Source organism: Symphalangus syndactylus, chromosome 5 (genome assembly GCF_028878055.3).
Source record: "Symphalangus syndactylus isolate Jambi chromosome 5, NHGRI_mSymSyn1-v2.1_pri, whole genome shotgun sequence".
NCBI lineage: Eukaryota > Metazoa > Chordata > Mammalia > Primates > Hylobatidae > Symphalangus > Symphalangus syndactylus.
The window spans coordinates 76,896,762-76,906,746 of record NC_072427.2 but is presented as its reverse complement, the minus strand read 5'-3'; the positions used below and the strand labels follow the sequence as shown (position 1 = coordinate 76,906,746).

The window sequence follows — 9,985 nt, the reverse complement described above, 5'->3', positions numbered from 1 at the left end:
CTCACTGAGGCAATTTTGAGAGGCTGCCCTGGAATATGGTTATGATGAGAAACCATGTAGGCTTTGCTGGGATTCAGGTGGTGTCTGCGGTGTGAAGACAGGAGCTGAATGTTCAGAATCAAGGTTGCTTTTCTTGTGATCAGTTGGGTTACCTGTTTGAGACCAAGTCCATTTTTACTAGGGAGGCTGAATAAATTCCACAGAACACAATGGCGTTCCCAGGATGACTGAGGAAGGGTGAGAAAGGAGGAAACTTTTTCCACCTAGACTTTTTGTTACCTCAGGAGTCAGGAGCTGATTAGGTTAGCACTGGCTCAACCTAATCAATTCAATGTTATTGCATTTGATCTAATTATGTTCTCCATTTTTAAGGAAGGAAGGTCATTTCATTTGGTATTTATTTTTTCTCTGCATTTTTATTTCATCATGTGTGGATCCAATACAATCAACCATAATTTGACATTTGTTGTTTCCAAGCATTTAAGAAATTATAATATCTATGCATACAATGTTAACACTATGTACAATAAATTCTCTTTCTGTGCAAAATATATAACGTATGTCAATATAGGCATGTTTAATTGTGCATCTTGAAAGGTGAACAAGATCACAAATACTTCCAGGTAGGAACTGGGACAGAAATCGGAAGAAATGATTCCCTGATCTTCCGATCCCTGTGCTCCCGATTCTTTGTTTTCTTGACACTATGACAGGATCCTGAAAATGTCTCCCTTAACTGTGTCTAGGTCCCCAGTAGAACTACAGCAAGAAACTTCTGATTGAGGCTCTAAGAAGCGGCAGGAATGAGAAAACTGTTCGGCCAATCAGAGTAAGCCACGCCCAGGCGAGGGACGTATAAAAGGCAGGTCTATCAGAATAACCCACACTCTGCCTTTGGACGTGTTAGAGAGTGCACCTTTCACTTGAGCTTCAACATGGGAAAGGGAAATGAAGACCCCGATCTCCATTGCTCCTCCATCCAATGCTCCACTGACCAGCCCCCTTTCCAACCGATCTCCTTTACAGAAAAGGGCTCAGATGAGAAGAAACCATTCAAAGGAAAAGGCAAGACCGCCTTCTCCCATTCCAGTGAGAAGCACATGAAAAGGCAAGGTAAGGCCTTGGGCTGCTCCTAAGGAGGCTGGAAGGAGGGTTGGAACCAGGGATACTGAGCTACGTGTCTTTGGTAGAGTTTTATTTTGAGATTGGGGATGAGAAATGGCTTAGTGCCCTCAGGGGACATTGAGAAATGTATTCACTCATGACACTGGCTGAAGAGCTTCCATGAAAGACTGATTCACAAAAATGCATCAGAGATAGACTATGGGACTCTGCTTAGGGAGAGGTGAGTCATCTTAACTTTCTTTTGCAGCAGGATTGGAGCCCAATCCAAACAAGGATAATTCTGAGGAAATCAAGCTCAAGGCCGGGAACAGCACTGCTGGATCAGGTAAGATTTGACTCTTTCAAGGTGAGAAGGGACAGGGCAGCAACACAGGCTCCCCTGGAAAGGAAACTGGGAGCTCCTTGGCAGCCAGTGCCGTACAGATCCCGGACACTCGAGAACAGGAGAGAGCTGGGGTTCGGTGGCAACCTCAGCTCCTGTGTGTCCAGGATGGACTAGGAATTTCAGGGTGTTCAGCTGGAGGCACTTTCTCAAACTCTCATTGTGTTCACAGAACCAGAGTCCAGCTCATATCGGGAAAACTGCAGGAAAACAAAAATCAGTTCCAAAAACAGCTGCCAAGACAGAGCATGTAGAATCTTGGTGTTTTTTGTTGGTGGTGGTGGTGGTGGTTTTTTTTTTTTTGGTTTGCCCCAAAAGGCAAATAATCAGGAAACTTTTAAACGAGTCTTGAGCAGAAAGGGAGTTACTTATTGACGAGTAAGTTTTTGAGATCTTAGCACTCTGAGAATATCTGGGGACTCACAAGAGGTTCGGCCTCACTTCATTCCAGTGCTGAGATGGTCAGGAAGAAATGGGAGAGACAAGTGGGGTTCACCTGGGTGCACAGGGGGTTCTGGAAATGAGGGTCTGTTGGGACTGCTCTGGTGAGTCTCTCACATGCTTTCTTTGCAGGGAACATTCCAGAAGAGGAGTGCAGCTTGATGTTGAAAAAGAAATCAAGATCCTCCACTGCTGTGCACAACAGTGAAATCCAGGAGACCTGTGATACCCACCATAGGGGACGTTCCAGGGCTCGCACTCGACACAGCAAGCGGCACAGGTCTCGGCCCCTAGGAGTCCAAACACCGTCACTTCGAAAAAGCTTGGTGACCTCGGTGCGAGCTATATCAGAGGCTGTTTATCAAGACCTAGCCCAGGTGTGGGCACAGAAGATCCATTCTCCACTGACCTGTGAGCAGCTGACACTGCTGACTCAGCTCCGGGGGCCTCTGTGTGCCCAGGTGCAGACCTTGTATTCCATGGCCACCCAGGCAGCTTATGTATTCCCTGCAGAGGGCTGGCTTGTCCCAGCCACACTGCCTGGTCCTGGGGATTCAGCCCTGGAGAGAGAAGCCCAGCCCTTCCCTGGGCAGGAGATAACTGAGCCTGTCAGTGGATCAGATGAGGCTAAACTGGGAGTATCTTGACCCTATTCAGCAGAGATGCAGCTCTGGGAATGAGAACAAGGACCTGCTTCTTCTCAGATTCTTCCAGATGACCAGCAGTGACAATTTTAGACACACTGTGTTAATAAATGACAGAACCTGAAGAAGTCATAGGAAAGAAACTTGAGTAGTATACTCACAATGGTCAGCCCTGCATTTTGCAGACCGCTAAGGCTATAGACAAATTTTATATTTCATGTTAGACATTTGATGCCTTTTGGATGTCTGATGACAGTCGTGCATTTCTATATAATCAGAAAAATATTAGAATGTAATCGTGAATTTGCATATTTTAGATTGTAGAAAAGTAAATATAAAATTATATGTTCCTTTTTTTTTTTTTGAGACAGCCTTGCTATGTTACCCAGGCTGGAGTGCAGTGGCAAAATCTTAGCTCACTGCAGCCTCTGCTTCCTGGGTTCAAACAATTCTCATGCCTCAGCCTCCCAAGTTCCTGGGACTACAGGAATGTACTGCCATGCCTGGCTAATTTTTTTTTCTTGTATTGTTAGTAGAGACAGAGTTTTGTCACTTTGGCCAGGTTGGCCTCAAACTCAGGTGATCCACCAGCCTCCGCCTCCCAACGTGCTGGGATTACAGGCATGAGCCCCCTTACCAAGAAATTGCTTCTCTGTTAATCCGGAAAATGTTGTAGGCTCTCCCTCTTCCAGCCTGAACCCATGGAGTACTAATATCCACAAACCATTAATAGCACTCCCTGTGAAAAAATGTCTATACATTTTTACAGTTTGATATAATTATAGTAAAATTACTATGCAAGCTGTTTACTTTTAATATTTCTACATAAAATTTAAGTCAAGATATATTAAATGGTAAATGATTGTGTTTATTTATTGAACTGCTTCATGTTTTATTTCATTTTAAAATCCTAAATTTATATTTTATTGTATTTTATACGTTTGAATTGATTGTACTATATTGCAGGATATGGAGATTTCATCGCATACTACAATACAGTGTATTTTGTTATATTTGACGTATATTCTACTTGTATTTTGTACTGAGATCATACAATCTTTCATTATCTAAGTGTATTAATTACTTGTTTGGTTGCTTTATAATTCCATTTTATGTGATGAAATAAACATTAATGTTGTTTGGAATTTTAAATTTCTTTCATATGGAATTTGTATTTAATAAAGATGTGAAAAAGAGAATGTCTTATCTTCACTTCTGTGTCATCCAATCCCTGACCTCACCACAGCCCACAGCTCTTGTCATAGTACGGGAATAGTGTTCTATCACTACAGGAAATGGGGCCAATTCAATGGTAATAGACAGATATAAATTGGAGATATAGAGATTTTATTCTCGACCACTGCAATAGAAAAGAATCACAGTAATGTGAGCCACACAATTTTTGGGTTGACACTGCTTATGAGTTACTCTTACACTATGCTGTAGAATAACTCTGAAATAAATTATGTCTATTAAACAAATGCACATACATAAATAATGTATCTAAATAACAATGTACATATCTTAATGAAAATGATTTTTTTTGCTAAAAAAGGTTAACACATAGATACACACAGTGGGGTCATACAATGTTGAAAAATAGAGATGGGGAGAGGAACAGAGAGAGAAAGGGAGGAATGGAGCGAGAAAAGGACAGATGGACAGAGGGACATTGGAAAGGAGAAAGTGGGGAGAGGGTGAGGAAGGGAGGTATGGGGGGAGGAGGGAGGAAGGGAAGGACAGAAGGAGAAAGGGAGCAACAGAGAGAGGAAGGCAGAGAGAAAAGCGGTCTTCTGCCTCCAGGACCAGCAGGACGTTGCACTCTGGGAAAATGTTGGGTGCCCAGTGCAGGCTGAGTGCTGGGCTGACAGCCTCGTCAGCCTGCGGGGCGCTCACCAGCCCTCCAGATCGCCAGCCTGGGTCACCTCATCCCGGAGCGATTCAGACGAATTCCGCCTCCCAAGGAATGATCAAATTGCCCAGAGAGCAATGAGCGGAGACTCGGGTGATTGCCCGTTTCTCATCCACATTGTTCACAGATGACATAGCCCCACGCTGAGCCTGCAACAGAGCAGTCACGCTCAGGCAGAGTGAACCATGTTTCCGGGTTCCACATTCCTTTGCCCTCTGCAAGGGGGGGCCTGTTGCTCACGTGTCTCCAGCCCCGGAAAGCGTGACCATGTTGACTGTTTCCGGAGCTCTGTGGGGACACAGAAACCTCCAGCGAAGCTTGGAAAAGCAGCATCGTGGCTTCCCTCCTCTTTCCAGTTTCCAAACAGGCCACAGTGGAGACTCCCCTTGTTGCAGGAAACAGGAATCCGTGGTCAGGCCGTAATGCACCGGACGTTTCTTTTCTCTGTAGTTTTGCTCTTGTTTTCCACAAGAAAATGAACGAGATACACACCCCTGCGTGTGTGAGACTATCACGGCAACGGCGACACACACAGGCATTGCCGCCTTCCCGGAGAGGGCCTGGAAAACTCAAGACTGTCATGGAGGTTCAGTTCCACACTCCACCCTTCACGGTGGTATCTGCCTGAAAACTGTGCGAATCAAGACAGCTGCTTCCAGTTTCCATAGAATTACTGGAGAACCTCAGAGAGCCAGCCCCCGAAGCCCCTCTTTCACCTCCAATCTGGCCCTACACCCACCCACCCCACAAGATTCTGGTCCCTGAGGTTTTCGGCTTCAGAGGGCGGGCTACCGCAGGACCATGGGCCCCAGAGCTCATGCAAGTTAATAACGGAGTGGAGGTGGTAGGTCTTTCTAAGGGCCTCCTGGCTGGACCTGCGCGCAGTGCATAGCCCGGCTGAGGAGCACGGGAGCCCGCCGGCCTCTCTCTGCCCGTGTCCGTCCGTGAAATTCCGGCCGGGGCTCCCCGCGATGGCTCTCCCGACACCTTCGGACAGCACCCTCCCCGCGGAAGCCCAAGGATGAGGACGGCGAAGGAGACTCGCTTGGACCCAGAGCCAAAGCGAGGCCCTGCGAGCCTGCTTTCAGCGGAACCCATACCCGGGCATCGCCACCAGAGAACGGCTGGCCCAGGCCATAGGCATTCCGGAGCCCAGGGTCCAGATTTGGTTTCAGAATGGGAGGTCACACCAGCTGAGGCAGCACCGGCGGGAATCTCGGCCCTAGCCCCCGAGACGCGGCCCGCAAGAAGGCAGGCGAAAGCGGACCGCCGTCACCCGATCCCAGACCGCCCTGCCGGTTCGAGCCTTTGAGAAGGATCGCTTTCCAGGCATCGCCACCAGGGAAGAACTGGCCAGAGAGATGGGCCTCCCAGAGTCCAGGATTCACATCTGGTTTCAGAATCGAAGGGCCAGGCACCTGGGACAGGGTGGCAGGGCGCCCGCGCACACAGGCGGCCTGTGCAATGCGGCCTCCGGCGGGTGTCACCCTGCTCCCTGGTCGGTCGCCTTCGCCCACACCGGGGCGTGGGGAACGGGGCTCCCCGCACCCCACATGCCCTGCGCGCCTGGGACTCTCCCACAGGGGGCTTTCGTGAGCCAGGGAGTAAGGGCCGTGCCCCTGCTCCAGCCCAGCCAGGCTGCGCCGGCAGAAGGGATCTCCCAACCTGCCCCGGCAGGCAGGGATTTTGCCTACACTGCCCTGGCTCCTCCGGAAGGGGCGCTCTCCCACCCTCAGACTCCTCGGTGGCCTCCGCACCCAAGCAAATGCCGGGAGGACAGGGACCCGCAGCGCGACGGCCTGCCGGGCCCTTGGGCGGTGGGACAGCCAGGGCCCGCTCAAGCTGGGCCACAGGGCCAAGGTGTGCTTGCGCCAGACACGTGCCAGGGCAGTCCGTGGTGGGGCTGGAGCCCCAGGTCGCCGGAGCGGCCTGGGAACCTGAAGATGGGGCACCTTCACCTCCGAAGCTCGCGACCCCGGAGGCCCCCAAGTCAAGCACAGATGCAAGCCATCCAGGCGCCCTCCCAAGCGCTCCAGGAACCGGGACGCTCATCTGCACTCACCTCCAGGCTGTTAGATGAGTTCCTGTCGACCCCAGAGTTTCAGCAAAAGTCACAACCTTTCCTAGATCCGGCGCCACTAGGGGAGCTGAAGGACGTGGAAGAGGCCGCTCGGCTGGAACCACTTCTCAGCCAGGAAGAACACCGGGCTCTGCTGGAGGAGCTTTAGGACGCGGGGTTGGGGCAGGGTGGGGGCCTCTCTTTCGCGGTGAACCTCTAACTCGGTATGGAGATACGTGTCTTCTCTTCTAGCTGACCTGTCTAGGATCCCTGAGTTCCAGGTCTGGCGAGAGACTCCACAGAGAGGAGGGCTGTCATTCTTTCCTGAGCATCCCGGGGATCCCAGGGCCTGTCCGGGTACCGGGAGGTGGACTGTCTACTGCTCATGCGCGGGTTTGCTGTTAGCAGGCTAGGTTTTCTAACCAGCCCAGGCGGAGCTCTCATCACTTTTTCCCCCGCGTTCTTCAGTCGGGTTAGCGGAGACCGCAGCCCGCGAAACACTGGGGCGGGGCAGAAGCCAGGCCAGTTCTCCTTTCCGTTGCTCGACTCCTCTGCCTCTTCACTCACCATCACTTGCCAACCCGTGTCCCACCAGCCTCCTCGCCAGCACCATGGAGCGCCTTGCAGCTAAATGTAGACCCGAGACCTCGCACAAACCGGGGTGCTGCCCTTTCCAGGCAAGAGGGAAGGCAGGCAGAGATGAGGACAGGAACGGAGACAGAGTGGGACGGAAGGATGGAGCTAGGAAAAGATGGATGGTCTGAGTGACCCTGGAAGGGAGAGAAAGTGGGAGGGAGGCAGAAAGAGAGGAAAAAACCGAGAGAGGGAGGGAAGAACAGAGGGAAGGATGGACAGAGGGACAAAAGGAGCAAGAAACAGATCTTCTGCCTGCAGAACCAACAGGACCCAGCACTCCGGGAAAATGCTGGGTCCCCAGTGTGGGCTAAGTGCTAGGCCCACAGCCCCGTTGGCCAGCGGGGCGCTCAGCGGCCCTCCAGATCGCCAGCCTGGGTTACTTCATCCCGTAGCGTTTCAGAGGAATTCCATTTCGGAAGGAATGAGTGATTTCCCCAGAGAGCAATGAGCCGAGACTCACATGGTTGTCTGTTTTTCATCCACATGGTTCACAGATGACATATCCCCACGTTGAGCCTGCAACAGAGCGCGAGGCGGATAGTCACATCCACACAGAGTCACACTCAGGTCAACTAAAGCGTGATTCTGGATTCCACGTTTCTTTGCCCTCTGCAGAGGTGCCTGTTGCTCAAGTCTCTGCCCCCAACCCTCGAAAGCGTGACCATGTTGACTGTTTGTTTCCCGAGCTCTGTGGGGACCCAGAAACTTCCAGGGATGCGTGGAAGACCAGCATCGTGTCGGTGCTCTCCTTTCCAGTTTCAAACAGGCTATATTGGGGACTCCCCATTTTGCAGGAAACAGGAATCCATCGTCAGGCCGTGATGCACGGGACGTTTATTTTCTCTGTGGTTTCGCTGTCGTTGTCTACATGAAAATGAACGAGATCCACACACCTGCGTGTGTGAGACTATCACGGCAACTGTGATACCCACGCGCTGGCAATAGAGTTGGCAGCCTGATCCCGGGACAAAGGTACTGAGGGACAGCCAGACACACCCCACCACAATCACTACCAAACCCATTCCCAAACACACAGACACACGCGGGCGCACGCGCAGGAACACAAGCATACACACAGACACACAAAGACACAGACAACCTGAAGAAGAGCAAGGGAGAGAGGGATGGAAAGATAGAAACGGAAGGAGAGAGAGAAACAGCGATAGAGAGAGAGAGAGAGAGAGAGAGAGTGCAAGCCCAGGCAAGGTGGAGAGGGAAGTAGAGAAAGGGAGAGGGTGAGGGAGCTGGGGAGGGAAAGCAACAGAGCCTTGGAGAGGGAGGCTCTGCTCTGGTAGACAGGGGCCCCTTTGGCCAGGGTAGGGTGGAGGGGGCCTGGGCCGGGCTAGAACAGGGGGGCAGGGCCGCCCACGCGGGAAAACCAGGGGAGCCCTGAGACGTGTTTTTACTTGGATTGGTTTGTTGCTTTGGGGGTGCGTTTCATAGCGTCATTCCTTTGCTGGCTCCTCCCTGTCCTTTTGGTGCTGTGGGCTCTGAAATTTGTCCAGTGCGCCTGTCCCTGTGGCGGGAGCAGTGGCGCTGAGGGTGCCCACGGGCCGCGGCTTGGGTTTCTCTTGTGTTCAGACTGGTATGGCCGTAGTCAGTGGCAGTGGCACCTGGCTGGTCCAAGAGCCCTGTCAAGCTATGCCCGCCTGATTCCAGGCGTCACCACCAACCCGGGGCCGTGAGGCTGGGATCAGGCACCCCAGAGCTGCTTGCCCACGGCCGGACTGCTCTCCCCCTCTATACACCCAAGCACCCCCAGTCACCGCGCTGCGCTTTCTGCCGGCCTCCCTGAGCCTCCCGCTGTCGCCGGCGGCCAGACCATGTGCGGGACCGCCGAGGCACCAGAGGCCTCCATCCCCTGCCAGGGATCTGGACTCTCCAGGAGGCCTCCCTTTAGCTGACACTACAGGCCTTCCCCTGGCTCTCGAGTTCTGGAGCTTCCAACACTTGGGGCCTACTCAGGATGGGGTGTGCTCCCAGGCATCAGGGCCCAGGGCCCATGGTCCTGGGATCCCCTCAGGTCCTCCGCCTTGCCACGGAAAATTTATTTTGGATTCCTCCCTGCCCCTCCTGCAAGGCCCCCTCTTGCCCCACACACCCAGAGAAGCCAGGGCTGCCCAGGTGCTAACAGCTGGCCCAGCCCTGCGGGCCCTTTTTCTCACAAGGCCTACACCATTGTCACTTGTCTCGAGGAAGACCCGGCCCGTGGCCAATGGGGCAGGAAGGGACTGCTTTGTCCGGGGCTGGCACTACAGCCCTAGAAGCCTGATCCTGGGAAAGAGGGGTTGTCAGACACCCAGAAACACCCCACCACCACCATGAGCAAACCCACCACCCCCACAAAAAGATACACATGGGTGTGCGCACCCGCGCCGGCACACACGCACATGGACACACATGGACACACACACAAAACATAGCTTGAAGGACAGCAAGGGAGAGAGGGATGGAAAGATAGAAACAAAGGGTGAGACAGAGACAGAGATAGAGACAGAGAGGATGGGGGGAGAAGGAGAGAAGGTTACAGAAGAGCGAGAGGTGGAAGGGGAAGAAGAGAAAGAGAGAGGGTGAGGGAGCTGGAGAGCGAGTGCGATAGAGCCTTGGAGAGGGAGGCTCTGCTCTGGTAGACAGGGCCCCTTTCAGCAGGCCTGGGTGGGGTGGAGGATGCCTGGGCTGGGCCAGAACAGGGGGGCAGGGCTGTCCAAGCCAGAGGACTAACTGAGCCCTGAGACGTGTTTACTCTTGGATTGGTTGGTTACTTTAGGGGTGCGTTTTGTAGGTCC

At 52.5% G+C, this 9,985-nt stretch overlaps 1 protein-coding gene and 1 pseudogene across 1 annotated transcript; both read left to right on the top strand.

Annotated features, from left to right (window-relative positions):
* The first annotated feature begins 935 nt into the window (after positions 1-935).
* Positions 936-2,595, top strand: LOC129481646 (protein FRG2-like-2). Its single transcript, XM_055276743.2, has 4 exons — positions 936-1,113; positions 1,373-1,450; positions 1,680-1,757; positions 2,081-2,595. The coding sequence occupies exons 1-4, from the start codon at positions 936-938 to the stop codon at positions 2,593-2,595; spliced, it is 849 nt and encodes a 282-aa protein (XP_055132718.1).
* Positions 2,596-5,460: 2,865 nt separating this feature from the next.
* Positions 5,461-6,732, top strand: LOC129481886 (double homeobox protein 4C-like; annotated as a pseudogene).
* The last annotated feature ends 3,253 nt before the right edge of the window (positions 6,733-9,985 follow it).

Excerpts from the sequence above, each read along its gene's own strand:
- LOC129481646 (XM_055276743.2), top strand. The coding sequence starts at position 936 with ATGGGAAAGGGAAATGAAGACCCCGATCTCCATTGCTCCTCCATCCAA. Across the intron at positions 1,114-1,372 it reads GAAGCACATGAAAAGGCAAG|CAGGATTGGAGCCCAATCCA; the intron begins GTAAGGCCTTGG and ends TTTCTTTTGCAG. Across the intron at positions 1,758-2,080 it reads CAGCTGCCAAGACAGAGCAT|GGAACATTCCAGAAGAGGAG; the intron begins GTAGAATCTTGG and ends CTTTCTTTGCAG.